The 15476-nt window shown below is 37.5% G+C and overlaps 1 protein-coding gene across 1 annotated transcript; it reads right to left on the bottom strand.

Annotated features, from left to right (window-relative positions):
- LOC109233567 (peptidyl-prolyl cis-trans isomerase CYP40) lies at positions 5366–10749 on the bottom strand. Its single transcript, XM_019399470.1, has 8 exons — positions 10375–10749; positions 8281–8781; positions 8070–8157; positions 7868–7920; positions 7223–7327; positions 6344–6419; positions 5970–6007; positions 5366–5853 (listed from the first exon to the last, which is right to left on the bottom strand). The coding sequence occupies exons 1-8, from the start codon at positions 10543–10545 to the stop codon at positions 5797–5799; spliced, it is 1089 nt and encodes a 362-aa protein (XP_019255015.1). The 5' UTR covers positions 10546–10749; the 3' UTR covers positions 5366–5796.

Genomic DNA, 15476 nt, shown 5'->3' with positions numbered 1-15476 from the left:
TTGCCATTCACCTCATTATAACCCTCTCACTCCAAAAAAATTGAACAACCATCTCTGTTCTCCTCAGTCTCTCCAGAACCTTCAAGCTTAATCCTCTACCATGGCTGAGGATCAAACAATCCCTCCTACCACTGAAGAGAAAAACTTCGAGTCTTCTCCTATAGAAACAACATCAGTCATCCCTTCTTCCACCACTGTTCAAATAGAAAACCCTAAACCAGTTTCTCATTCACCCTCCATCCCTCTCTCTACTCCCTCTGACTCTACTCCTACTCTAAGTGTTGAGAACTCAGACAACCCTAAGAATGAAAGCTTCTCTCCCTTGTTGCCTGAGACACTCAAAGAACAGAGTGAAGATGACATTCCAATTCCAGAGGAAAAGAGTAAGTCTCCATCGGCAAAAAAAGCTTCATCGATCAGTCCTGAAAGTGCTAAGGGTTCTAAGGAAAACTCTTATCAGTCTATAGGTACTCCTATCTCTTCTGTTGTTGCTCCTATGGAACCTCAAGAGAGGGATGCCATAGAAAATATGTTGGCTATATCTACTAAGGGAATTATTGGGAAGGAAAATTCTACTATGCCTGAGTCTCAGGGGGAAGAGAGTCAGTCCTTGGTGAGAGAAGGAGCAATGTTGTTTTTTGAACAACCTGCACCAGAAGAGGCTACTGGGACCCCTCTTGATGGACCTAACCCCTCTCTTGAGGAAACAGGTTAGGAATCATCTTCCCAGGTCAGTCTCGACCCTGCTCCTTCTCCTCACTTTGATGCTACACCCTTGGAAGTAGTGGCTCCTGTTATGAAGTCCAGTGATGAAGAAGATGAGGATGATGTTGCTATGAGTGTGTTCATTGCCGTAAGGATACCAGTAGAAACTCCTGAGCCCCCTCCTAAGCGACCTACCACAAGGTTGCAGCAAAAGGAGGCTCTTGATTCTGCGCTAAAGAAGAGTAAGAGAAGTAACAGGAAGAAGAAGAAAAGGCTGGTGAAGGATGGTGAAGTTGTTTGTGATAAGAATATCCCAGTTGTGGAAGTTGATGAGGAAGCCACAGAGGAACCAAGTTCCTTGATCAAAAAGACTCAGAAAAAGAAACACTCTACTGAGAGTACTTCAAAAGAGGTTGTTGGAACACCCAGTGAAAAGTCAGTAAAGGATAGTGGCAAGTTAAAGGAAGTTGTGGTAGAAGAGTCTGTATATGATAAGAATGTGCAAGTGAAGTCTAGTGAGAAAGTTAAGTCTAGTGGAAAGTGTGTGAAAAGGAAATTGGAGGATGTGAAAGGACCCGGTTCTGTGAAGAAGGCAAGAAGGGGAAGTATATCTGGTAAAGAAAGGTTGAGGTATCATAAAGTGTTGTGGGGTCATACTTTTGACCCTGAGATGGCTGGAATGCGTCAAGTGTTTGAGATGGTTGAGTTTCGACAATGGGGACACCTATTCAAGGTGGATGTGCCCAAGGTATATGAGGAAGAGGTTCAAAGTTTCTATGCAGACATCTTTACCGTTGAATCTGATCACATCTGCGCACTGGTAAATGGCATAGACATTGTAATGGACTCTGCTGTGTTAGGTGACATACTTAAAGTTCCTGCTGAAGGTCTGTCTTCTGAGTGCATGTGGCCCAAACTTTAGGCATACTATAGTTAAGTAGAGCGCTGTGTAACGGGGGGAACGGATGCATAAGAAAGCTTTGCTTCCTGTTTATCAGCTGCTTTTTGAGTTGGTGAACAAGGTCCTGCTTTCTCGCGCTGAGAGGAGGTCCATCATATCCAAGGCCGATCTGTATCTGATTGAAGCATTGGATGTGTTCCAAACTGTTAATCTGCCAGCCATAATGATTGAGCATATGTAAAAGGTGGCAGCATTCAAATATGGAAATCATGGCCTTCCCTATGGATTTCTCCTCACGCGTGTCTTCAAATTCTTTAAAGTGCCTTTGGGACAGCCTAATATGGGAACCAAGAAGCAGACTATGTCTAAAACTACTCTAGAGGAATGTGAGTGTATTGACAAAATTGGAGGGGTAGGAAGCACTTCAACGATCTCCCAGCTTATAAATGCTCAAAATAGCGCTACTGAAGATATCAGAAAGTTGAAAGCAAAGAATGCCATATTAGAGACTCAGCTCAGTCAGGCCCAAGAGGCACCAGGGTCCTCCAGTACTTCAAATGCAGAGGTTGCTCGTCTGACTAAGGAGAATGATGATCTCAGGAAACAAGTTGAGAACCTGAGGGAGAAACTGCTCGCTGAGCAAATGTCCGCCAATGCTCGGATAGATCTCGTTCTCCACACACTTGTTGCCTCTTCCAAGCCCTCTTCCTCTAGTGTCCTCTAGTCATATCTCTCAGTGTCCAGCTTATCTCTCTTGACAGTGTTTTGATGATGTTGTGGTGGTTGTATCTGTTTTTTTTTTTGGTTTGTGGATGGAAATCACTAGTACTGCTCCCGTGTAAACAGTCCAAAACTGCTTTTGTTGTAAAGGCAAATGCTTATATTTTTCGTTGTTTAATGAAAACTCTCCTTCTTTTGCTGTAAATGCTTATGTGTTTCTGCTTCTCTTTTCTATCATGTTTGTGTGCACACAAGTGGCATGAGTTAACTAGGCTAGACTTCTTTATGTTATTTGCTTGTTTGTGTGTTTTTAATGATTCCAAAAGGGGGGGAAAGTTAGATAAAGAGTTAAGAAGAAGTAGGGACTGATTAAGGGGGAAGCACAAAGTCAGGGGAACTTGTGAAGTTCCTGTTACTTTATCTGGGTTTTTTTTGCTCTAAATATGATTGTCAATTTTTAAGTTTGTCATCATCAAAAAGGGGGAAATCGATGGGTTTATAGTACCTTAGCTTTATGTTTTGATGATCTAACAAACTTACTATCAAAGAACCAGATAAGGAACCTGATACACTTGGTACACAACTCAATCAATAGACTCAAGCTAATGTGAGTTGCTATGACTTCAGAAGATAAAGAATCAACACAGGGACCTGATCCATTTGGGTTCCCCTGACAGCAGTACGAAGTCAACTCTCTACAGCTGGAAAGTGACTGCCTGCACTGTACACGCAAACAGTGCAGCACAGTGCAGCAGTCACTTCTCATTGGGAAGGACCTTGTACCAACCAAGTGACTACATCATTCAAGTGATGTCATCCAAGTTGTATTATCAATAAACATTACAACAAAACATCACTAAAACACTTGAGAATTCATTCAAGCACTCCAAGCATCTGACAATCAAGCATTCAATTCTCAAGTGCATCAAGAACAAAGTACAACACCACTACGGACCGGTTCCTACAATAAGCCTCTTGTATGTCCTTACTTGAGTTGTAACTTTGTAATTGTTCTTCATTGTAATTCCTACTTTGCTTATCTGGAAGCTTTAATTAGGAACCCCTTGTAAACCATAAACCTTTAGTGTTTGTGTCGTGACTAGAGTTAGTCATGAGTTGAAATCTTTGTAATAGGTGTATTGCAAAGTGGCTTGTAATATGTGTATTACAAGTTAGTCAGGGATTACGAGTTTAATTCCTAGGTTGCATAGGTTGTAATCTAAAGATTGATCATAGTGAAGTTGAAATCCTACCAGTGTAGGTCGTGATTTTTTGATCCCCTTGAGCAAGGATTTTTCCACGTTAAAGTTCCCTGTTCCATTTACTTACTGTTGCATTAGCCTTATCTGTGGAAACCTATATAGGACCTGGTCTCTATATAGTTTGATGGACTCATATATTCTATCAATATAATTTATGTATTCAGATGTATATATATGTATTCAAATGTATCTGCAGTATATATTAATATGTTTTTGCATTATAGATGACCTGTTATACTTCATGTATTCAATGTATTTTTATGTATTTAACTGTATTCAATATAATTATACAATTTCAATATATAAATCTATTTATAAAGATACCACTAAAAAATATTTTAGTAAAGATACCACTAGAAAAAGAAAGGATGGATTGAATCTCTGAAGGTTGCTCTGTTTTTGGGGTATCTTTCGGTTGAGAATCTTTTCTGTAGATGGAAATACAAATTTTTGTGTGTTATAATTGAGTTTGTTGAGTTATATTAGGAGTCTATCGCATTAATTGATTCACTTACCGTTTTTAAACAGCTGAAGACCTTTTTTTTCGCAAATTTCGTTACTGTATTCACGAATACAGCTCGCGAATACATTCTCTGCTTAGCTGCATTCATGAATAAAGTAGCAAAAATACATCGAATACAGTCTATAACAACTGAAAACATAACTATAGGAAGTAATTTAGTAAATCGTGGCTATAGCAAGCTAATAATCACTAAAACATAGTGGTTTCTGAAAATTTCTCTTATTTTTATCCAAGTACTACTGGTAGCTCCAAAGTTACGAGAGTTGAAATAACAAATGCAAGCTTGAAAAAATCATACTTGAGTTATCAAATGAAAAGATTTAATAAAACAAAAGTACGAGGGCAAGAAAAATCCAGCATTCAATGATTTCTTACTCTACATTGCTAAGAGATAATTTGGCCCTTTTTCTAGAAACTTCGATTGTTATACATATTTGCTTAATATTTAAATACCAACAACCACAATATGAAGAGTATGTAAATATTCTAACTCTAATCACCTTCCACCACATAGTTTTGTTGCCAAAATTATATTTTTTGCCTTTATCTAAATTCAACTGACAAAATTAATTTTTTATTGCTATTTACAAGTTAATTTTGAAGAGAAATGCACCAATCATATCGTTAAGAAATTTGGATCCTATAAACGGCTTATATATTGATACAAGAGTGATATGTAGAGATTTGATAAAAATATCATACATGCAAAAATAATGATGGAGCAAGAGCTTCCAAACATGTACTTATCCCCAAAATTCAACTTTCGCTTCTAGAAATGAAGAATACTCTTTTAAATTCACATGAGAACAATTTTTAGTACGTTAATATTTTTCAATAATAAATCAGGTTCAAATAATCCGTACTATTTGACTATACTTGTCGCAACATATTTACTTGCATGAAAAAACTATAAGTTATACTTTCAAGGGTAAATTTCAATGTCAACAGCAAAAATTTGGTCTAAAAGAGCAGTCGAAGCAACAAAAAGGAGCATAAACTAAGAATATCGTCTATAAAAAAAATATTAGGCTAGATACAACATATCATTTTCTCATAAAATAAATATCTTCAATGACAAATACTATAAAACTTGACAAATTATATTCATCTTTTCCCGTTTAGAAGATATTTAATTATTTTGAATTCAACTATAATAATATTTTTTTTCCATTTAAATAAATATTGCATCTATTTCATTCTTATTCTATTTAATTTCTTATTTTTAGACGTAAAAAAACGCACGTACACTAAAACTAGTAGAGATAACATACCATTATGTATTGTGAGCCGAGATTTTCAACAGTCGAAAAAGCAAATCACCATTTGCAGTTAAGTTACATACCAATTACCTCATCTTATGTTAGGGAAATATATGACAACAGAGATTGGATAGGTGATGCTCATAATTATTTTTTTCCTCCAATGTAGCTTATTAACAGCTACAGTAATTGACAAGCGAAGGTGCATTGACACCACAAAACCCCTTCCGCTAATTGGTGAAGGTAACCAAGAATAGCCTGAGCAGTTCATAGAAAATCAGTTCAGTGCATAGATCAGGACCAATGTATCTAAACAAGGGCATAAACTATCCTGTTTCAGAAAAGCATAAGCAACTCCCAGAATGATTGCAATTGATACGTATTAATTGCACGTGCTGGTTCCAAATCCGATAACGAGTACCCCAACTATTTTTGGAACATCCTGGCGTACGCTTTTTTCTCCTTATCACGTCTATCAGCAATCTATCAGAAGGAAAAGGAGAGGGAAGAAAATAAGTGTATGTCAAACATGCTTCTACTTCCCGAGAAAAAGCTAATGTTGGTATGTGTTTAACAACAGCTGAGTCCCATATACTAACCTTCTTTTTAGCAGCAGCAAGCTGATTTTTTATTCCTCCTGAAAATTCATGTCCAAATAAGTCACACTATAGAAAAAAAGACCTACAAGTGTAATTCCGTTCCCATGGAGCCAATCACGCCACCTATGGTATAATTAAACAATTCTTACAACATTAAAGCAAACACGTCCTTAAGGGTATCACATCACATTTTAACATTTTCTGATAATTATTGTTCCAATCGGTGTTACTCCCAGTTTGGTAACAAAAACATGTCCAAACCTACTAGCTCTTATCACTGTTTAAATTGAATTCTCCGATGTGAAGGAAGAAAAAACAGGTTAACAGATTAACCAGAAAATGAATACAAAACAAACTATGGAAATCTCACTAACCATCGTTTGGCTCCAGCTCCAATGCTTTCATAAAACTTTCAACTGCAGCATCTATGTCATTAAGAGCCATGTGAGCCTGATTGGTCAAGTAAGACAGACATTATTATTGAAGAGGACAGAGGAGCCATTGTAAGGAGTAACAGAAGACAGCCGTGAGTAGACATGGGTGACCAACAACTGTAGCCATAATGACATAGAAAAGCTAAAAAGCAGCTACGACAATTGCAATTAAACAGCAGATACATACAACTTAACACTAAACATACCTACCTTGACCTATCCCCTCCCCCCCCCCCCCCCCTCCCTTCCCAGACAAAAGAAACATTGTCTTTTTAACCATCGATGAACATGTCGAATGGCTCACATTTTCATCAAGCCTTTATAGCAACATAAACTCCACAATAAGCACCAGAAACCACAAGAATGACACATCCCTGCACCTTCTGAAACTTTTGATAGAAAAAATTTGCAACAGCCAGCTGCTTACAGTGGTACTTACAGGTTTAACCAAATAATGAACACCCTAATCAGTGCCAAGAAGTAAAGATATCCATGCCCTACCACACTACTAATCTATAGAACCATCAGTTGGAAAAGTTAATCACCGGCAACTGCCAAAATAAGGTATGTTCAACTTTGTTGACCACTAACAACTCCTTTATCAAGAAAAGCAGAAACCACCCAAGTTAGATTGTAAAGCTGTTAGGTATATATATATTACTTCCATACTTGGGTAGTGCTTGCCTCAGCACTAGAGCAAAAAGGCTTGCAATCTAATTTATATCAACCAGTCCAAAACCCAAAATAACAAACAGGTTATTGGATAGTTAAGATGATCAAAGCTGCTGCAAAAACAAAAAAACCTTGATAGATACTAACCTGCCCCTGACGAAATAGAGCTTTCGCATTGTTTTCTCCATCCCTCATTGCAAAGTCAGCATCTAGGAGTGCTCCCTTCAGATCTCCCAGTTTTAGTTTACAAGCCTGTTTATACATGACAAATATCAATTATGTGGTTTGGTTGGTTAATCGGCAAACTAATATGAAGTTAGAAAGCTTGACAACTGGATTCATGAAGCAACGGTTGAAGTTCAACTCAAGATATGTGATGAAATTAGAAACATGTGGTCTCAATTAAAGACAAACATGCATTAAGCAATGAAGCAATTATAAGACGTGAAAACAAAGTGGAACTAAGATAAAGAGGCAAGCGCAATTAAAAGGAATTGATACATTTATCTTAATAATGGACTTTATTTTGCTCTGTCTCTCTACCATCCTGAAATGATCTTGACGTGGTAAAAACATATTACCGCCATTTGTAACAAAAATCAGAATAATGGACTTTATTTTGCATAGTCCCTTTACCATCCGGAAATGATCTTGATGTGGTAAAAATATACTACCGCCCTTTGTAACAAAACTCAGAGTAGGTGGGTTGTTACCAACAAGGAAAAGCCTAATTATTGCCTACAATGTAACTTCAGTAGAGCAACAACCAAAAGCAGTAGAATGGGGACTCACCGAACTGTTGGTAAATATCTGTGATTTCATCTTTCTCAAATATGCGCTCCTGTCTGCAAGGAACAAGCAGACACTAGCAAAGTTACAAGTCATATGGCAACATTTTCTACAGCATATCCCTATTTCACAGCTGTCTATGCTACTACAAGCAGATTTATATGTTTCAGAGCCAATCAAGTTACGAAGATTTTGCATTGCCAACCTTCATCTATCTCTTCTTTCTCCCAGCAGATATCCAAATAGCGCAAAGCTTTTCGATACTTCCTAAGAGCCATCTTGTAATCTTGTTTCTACAGGAAGAAGCTTGGCATACATCAGAAAGACAGCTAAAAGAGATAAAGTCAAATGTCAATGAGAAAAAGAAGCAAGGGTGTGCAACAGTTAATCACATAATGTTGTTGTAAAATTAATACCTTAAAATTTTCATTACCAAATGCCTTAATAGCCTCAAGGGCGGTGACCCACCAAGAGATATCATCAGTATTGTTGTCAAGATCAGCAGGCCAATCAGGATATAGATCTCCGTCTTTGAAAAAATTTGCAATACCATCATCAGCCCCCTCAGGAATTTCTCCGCAATCCGCTATACTGACATCTACCATTGGGAAATCATTATCACCAGTAGTCACATGTTCCATAGAACGAACAACCCCCATTCCTTTGATTACTTTCCCAAAAACCACATGTTTTCCATCCAGATGGGAAGTTCGAGTAGTTGTGATGAAAAACTGAGATCCATTGGTGTTAGCCCCAGCATTAGCCATAGATAACATTCCTTTTCTTTCATGCTTCAATTCAAAATTTTCATCTTCAAATTTTAGCCCATAGATAGATTCTCCCCCAGTACCATCACCAGCAGAAATATCACCACCTTGTACCATGAAGCTCTTAATCACACGATGAAAACGGACTCCCTGAAATGTACGTACAAACGCCTTTAGGGACCGCTTAAAGAAAATTCAGAATGAGAAGAGCACAAATTTTCTCCAAGGATTCAGCTAAAACAGGTTTGTAAAGTGTTAATTATAAACTAAAAGATAGGTGAAGCATTTATCTAAATATTCCCTTTCAATATACTCAAAGATAAGGAGCAAAAAAACAGTAGCCAAAGACAAACTTCAATATCCTATACCAAGCCTCTTTGACTATATACAAGCAATCAGCGGCATATCTAAAACCAACTTGACTAAATACTACATAGTAAATGTACTTGAAAAAGGGGATTTCTAGAGTACAAAAACCAAGACTTGAAGAGCATCCGCTGTCAAAATTCAAAAACCTTGCTAAAGTGATCTTTCCGGGGAATCAAATGGATTCAATAATGTTCTTTTCACCAGTGCAGAGCAATTAGCAGACAGTTAATTTCCAAATCTGTGAGAAAATAGTGATAAATAGCAATCAAATAATATTTCATCATTTTCTAGCAGGAAGTGAAAACATTCTCATCCTTCCCAGCAATGAGGCAAACATTCATAAGTTCTTCTTGAAAAGAACAACATTCTCATTCATTTCTAGCTGAGAAGCAATAATAATAGTCAGACGAAATCTCATCCTTCTGTATAATGGAAGCAGATATTTTATATACACGTATGCTGCAATTACATTTGAAACCAAAAAAAAAAGGTTCTAATTTGTTAGGAGTGCAAGAGAACTAAAATAGTTGTATTGAGATCTACAATGGACAATATCCATATAGAACCATCTAGATGCGGTCTTAGAATAAATAAAGGGCAGCCCAGTGCACTAAGCTCCCGCTATGTGCGGGGTCCGGGGAAGGGCCAGCCACAAGGGTCTATTGTACGTGGCCTTACCCTGCATTTCTGCAAGAGGTTGTTTCCACGGTCTTAGAATAAATGGCTATTAAATTTACCGAGATAGAACACCTAATTGAAAAGTACAAATAACTTGCAATCTGCTTAGAGGAGCAAATGTAGGGACGCTAAAGTAGAGGTAGAAAGACCCAATTTTTCTACAAGAGAATTTATAGAACAGTACTAACCAATGAAAGAAAGGAAATTGAGTCATACCTTAATCTATTGAGCACCTTTACAACCTTTCAGAACAATACACAAGCTCACAAAAGACATTACCGCAAAATTCTGTCTTTATACCGTATATACTTCTGATAAGGAAAAAAAAAAAAAAGACTGATCCAATAAAAGTCCTATGAATTAATTGCTGCTGAATTTCAAATGGTTATATATCCAATTTCATTTCCATTGGCCATCGATAACACCAAGAATGTTGAAAAGGTTCACCGACATTTTCTTAGTCTATTCAGCAGTTTTACATCCTTTCAGATCAAGAAACAATCTTTACATAGAATATATACTTGTTACAAGCAAAACAAGACGGAGCCAACAACTAAAAGTTGTTATTAGTGGTGAACTTCAAAAGGGTATATTTAATTTCATATCCATTAGTGAACCAGAATCTCAAAACATACGCGCAAAGAGAGAAAAATACAAAAACAAAAAACAAAAAACAAAAAAAAGAAGGAGGAGCACCTTGTAATGGAGGGGGACACCAGTGTTAGGACCAATACCCTTTTCACCAGTACAAAGAGCCCTAAAATTCTCAGCAGTTTTAGGTACGACATCATTGTAAAGCTCGACAACAATTCTTCCTTCGAGCTCTCCTCCTATGCTTATGTCCAAATAACACCGTGGCCTTCCCATCTTCTTCAACTACTCTTCCCTGTTTATGTCAGCCTTTGTGTGTGTCTCTTTGTGCAAGGAAAAAGCAGTTATGAGAGTGGAAGATGGAGAAACCCTAGTTGAGGATGGAGACTTCTACTACTGTTTAAGTAGTGCCCGCTATATATATTTCGAACTCCTTGAAGCTGTCGACAGTATTCAAAAACGCCTCCCAACTGTCTTCTCCGTTACCCATTAAATAAAAGGAAAAAAATGGAAAAATGGAGAGTGCGTGTGGTTTTCGATGAAATAAAATAAAAAAGTGAGTCAGAGAAAAAGTTATTCAAACCCATTTTATTTTATCTAACGGAATTTGATTTGACACAAAAAATTAAATAAATATTTAGCTGCAACATATCTCGTATTTGGCCGCCCTCGATCGCAAACTAAAAATTTGATAAGAGTTTCGGGCTGGGTTCAAGGTATGCCAGTTGATTTTGAAAAATAAACTCTACCTTCAAGATTCAAAATTAGGTAAGTTTTCACCTCAAATTTCAAAAATGCTCCTCTAATCCCGAGCTTGGTAAATAAAGACGTGGAAAATTCTTTTCTTCCGGCCTGTAAGTGATAAGGGGGAGTCGCTCTTACGTTCTCTCTCTTGGGTAGGTCAGTCTCGTTCTTTTTTGTCGGTAAGTATATATGTTATGGTATTGTTGTCGAACAGTTTCAATAGTGTTTGTTAATTTATAATTCTACAGCTGCTTGAATGTCTCGCCTGTCTGCTTTATCATAGGGCTATAAGTGAGTAGGGCTTTTGAAAATAGAGAGGTAAAACAGCTAGGAGCTAAATATTAGTAGAGCGCCCTCTCATTTCTTTGGGGCATTAGAAATTAAAAAATTATTTATCTAACGGAATGTGATGACAATTTTTAAGTTGTAGGAAAAAAATTAAAGGGAATGCATGCTAGCAGTATTTCTTTTAAATACACAAAAATAAAAAGATTGTCATATAAAATAAAGGGGAAATGCATAAGTACCCCTAATATATACCCGGATTTTCAACTACACACTTTTCTTTTCGGGAATCCTATTACCCCCCTAAACTTATTTTAAATGTAATTATTTGCACCCTGAACGCTGACAACCAAACTCTTGGCAAGTGGTGAGCTACACGCGCCCCCACATGTATTTTTAGTACTTTTTTTATTCTTTCTTCTTTTTCTTATCCTTTTTTCTTATTTCTTATTATTCTCATTTTTTTTGGTTATTTCATTCTCTTTCTTTTTGTTTTGGTCACCGGCGGCATAAAATAGTGGTCGTCGGTATTTCACAAACACCATTTTTTCCGGTAAATTTTTTTTCCGACGACAAATTTTTATCCCGATCTAAGTGTGTTTTGTTTTATATATATATAAATTTTTCTTGTGTAATTTATGTGTGGGAGGAAGAGCAAAAGAAATAAAACGAATATAAGCTAAGAAAACTTTTTCAAGTTAAAATTTCAATACATCATTTTTTTTCCGCCGTAGGAAGGTTTTCCGATGATGAATTTTTTCCCCCAAATCTGAGTGTATTTTGCTTTGCTTACGAATAGATCTTTTTGAGATTAATTTGTGTGTGAAAAGAAAAAATGGAAGAAAAAAAGTTAGACAAAGTCGCCGGTGAATGAATATCCGCCGGAATTAGAGAAGAAACGGAAAAAAAAAGTAAAAGGAAAAGGACAAAGAAAAAGGAAAAGGGAAAAAAAAAGTAAGAAAAAATGGTAAAAAAATAATCTGAAAATCATTTTTTCTTGCTTCTCACTCTCCTTTGGGAGAGTGAAATACACACACTCTGCCACGTCAGCGTTAAGGGTGTAAATAATTACATTTAAAATAAGTTTAGGGGGGTAATAGGATTCCCGCAAAGAAAAAGTGTGTAGTTGAGAATTCGGGTATAGGTCAGAGGGGTACTTATGTATTTTCTCTAAAATAAATAAATACATTAATATTTTAAAAGGTATTTTTGGGACGAGTTTCGGGAGACAATATGTGGAATGAAAGTATTGCTGGCCATAAACCCATTGTTGGGGCGAGTTTTTGTTTTGAAAAATGATCAATTTGCAACTACAAGCAAAAACACATCATCATTCATGATTTGCATTGGTTCGAGCTTTTGGTTGTAGATTAATTCCTTCTTCATTTAATTTTTTCAAGTTATTTTGCTCTTTCAAGTCGGTCTATAAATTTTTACTCATTATTTCCAGTGTCAGATCATTTTTTTGTGAAGCAGTTCTGATTATTTATTTTAGTCAATTGCTAATTCTAATTTCTAGTTAGCATTTTAAGATGATACATTTCAACTTATTCCATACTTTCTTGAAATTATTATAATTTTATGAAATTTTAGTTTATTTTAATATTTTATTTTTATTATATTAATTTATAAAAATTTTGAAAGTAAAGATCCATGGTACTTACGCCCAACGCCTCGAAACTTACCCATCGACCCGTATTAAGTAAAATGCTTTGCCTCTCGCTGGCACTTTTTAAAACACTTGAATGTATTATAGTATAACTCAGTGATTATGATTCTTTTTTGCATCTTTATATAAGATATTTAAATGTTGTTAACATCCTAGAACTAATCTAATTTATTTTAAGTATTTTTGCCAGTTTATTTATCTTAAAAAATACGAATTTTCTCCGAATTTCCAGATAGTAGTACTCCACTAAATTGGCAATCTCGTAACATGGGGCTACAAAAAAAAAAAAGTCCGTTTACCGTAAAATCGGATAACAATTAAAATTTATATGTGGTTTTAAGGATACGTGATATAACTTGGAACAAATTAAGAAAATAAATATTAATTTCGAAATTGTCTGTAAAAGAAATAAATGCAAACCGAACGCATCAAATAGCCTTAGCCCTCAAGTTCGATCACCCTTGAACCAAGTGAAGTTTCAGTTGATATAAGAACAGAGTAACAAGATAACGAAAGCTAGAGAGAGGCAGTATATTGCTTTATATTGCGTGAATATGATGATCTTTTACAAATGATCAGACCCCCTTTATATAGTAGGGGAGTCCTACTCTTGGTACAATTCTAAATACAGTAAGAAATCCCACGATTAGCTACTTAATCGGCCTCTACTTGATACGAGCCGAGATTACCGCCGCAATCCTCGCCCGATTGCAGATATCTCGGCTTTCCGTTATTTGGCTCGGCAAACTTCCTTGGATCTCGCTCGATCTTTTTCTTGCTTGATCTCCATCTTGATCGGTCTCTGGGTCACGAGCTTGGTAATCTAACTTTGCTTCATGGTTCGATATAATACAAGGTCGAACCTTGGCCTGCCACGTTCCAGTCTCAATTAGTCATTAAAAAAAAAAGGCAAGCCCAATTTTGACCGTATACAGATAGTCCTCTCGTTTCTCGTAGAGAATAATGACGAGAAACGATCTGAACTTTTCTAATCCCGTCTCGATGGGCCATGACGTAAGCGACGAACCCGACTATGACGTCAGCGACAAGCGGGTACTGAAACGTCCCATCGGTTGGGTACCTAGGCATTAAATGCATGTTAGTTGCTGTCGGCCACTACCGATTCTGAACCGTCGCCAGCTACCTATAAAAACCCTAGCCTTTCCTCATTCAAACTTTTACACTCAAAGTTCCTCCTACTCTTGCTTTTTCTTCAACAAATCCCTTTGCTTTACAATTTTCACACACCCAAATTTCTTGAAGCCTAATCAAACCGCGTATCATCCCAATTCTCTTTTCTCTTGTTTATCAATGGTTAAAATTCTAAAACTGTGCCCCAAAAGGAGGCCGCTTCTTCATCACGACCCGCCGGTGGTGAGGCTCTGGTGGAGCCCCACCCTGAGGAATTCGTTCCGGCAGGGTGTCCAACTATCACCGACTTTAAGGTCAAAAAGACCTCCTCGGTACCGGGCCGATATGATCCGGTCTCGAGGTATATATGCACAATCACTGAAGACATCCTCAACAAAGTTAAAGAGGAATGTAACTGAGACAAAAAGGATGTAGTGGTTCCTTCGCCTGAGGAATCGATCACTACTCATGTGGAGGGATATCTAAGTGCTTACACTTACCCCTTCATGTTGGGTCCCCTAGACCCTGTCATCGTCACTTTTTGTTAGAGATACGACGTGACCCTCAGCCAAATTCATCCTTCCTTCTGGAGAATATTGATTCTCCTCCGATTCTTCACAAGAAAGATCGGGGGATGTCCTTTCACCCTCGACCATCTCGTGCTTCTTTACAGTCCCCAGCTTTATCAAGGAGGACTGATCAAGCCTGCCCGCCGGGCCAGTAAGGCCCCATTTTCCAGTATAGACTAATCTCGGGATCGGGGATGGATGGGCCGATTGTCTAAATAAGGACTTCATACTTGATCCCTGCTAAAGACATGACGTTCCCTGAGAAGTTTAACATGAATCGTAAGTAGCACTTCACCTTGAATGTTCAATTTGTTTCTAATCTTCTTTTCTTATCTATACTTTTTGGTGTTGCAGCTATAACCCAGATGCCGGAGGTAGTCCCCGAGCTCAAGAAATAGGTCGAGGGTTTGGTATCACAGAGACCATACTCCGAGCGTGCTTGGATGGAGTTGTCGAAGGGCCGATGGGAGGCCCACAATCATGGTAAGTCTCTTTCTTAAAATGGTTACCATTTGGGTTTTTTCTCAAGCTAACTCAACTTTTTTCCTTTGTAGGCCTCGGGAAAGACTTAGCAATAAGGCCCCCATCAGCTGAAGAGAAAGTTCTTCCCCCGCCACCTGCTCTGAAGCAGGCCAAGGAGAAGAAAAGAAAAGGGGCTTTGAGTCCCCCCGGCCCGGAAAAGAAAAAACCTGCAAGGAGGTCTCGTACGCCTTGGGAGGATACTGGTGCTATGCTTTCGAACTCGATTCGCCGATTAAGGGATGAGTCCGAAGAAGAAAAGGAGGATAATAGTTCCAAACTGGTAACCC

Source organism: Nicotiana attenuata, chromosome 1, assembly GCF_001879085.1.
Source record: "Nicotiana attenuata strain UT chromosome 1, NIATTr2, whole genome shotgun sequence".
NCBI classification, from domain to species: domain Eukaryota; kingdom Viridiplantae; phylum Streptophyta; class Magnoliopsida; order Solanales; family Solanaceae; genus Nicotiana; species Nicotiana attenuata.
Note: the sequence above shows the minus strand (reverse complement) of the source record. Positions and strands in the feature narration are given on the sequence as shown.

Excerpts from the sequence above, each read along its gene's own strand:
- LOC109233567 (XM_019399470.1), bottom strand. The coding sequence starts at position 10,545 with ATGGGAAGGCCACGGTGTTATTTGGACATAAGCATAGGAGGAGAGCTC. Across the intron at positions 8,158-8,280 it reads TTGGTAATGAAAATTTTAAG|AAACAAGATTACAAGATGGC; the intron begins GTATTAATTTTA and ends TTCTTCCTGTAG. Across the intron at positions 7,921-8,069 it reads GAAAGAAGAGATAGATGAAG|ACAGGAGCGCATATTTGAGA; the intron begins GTTGGCAATGCA and ends TGTTCCTTGCAG.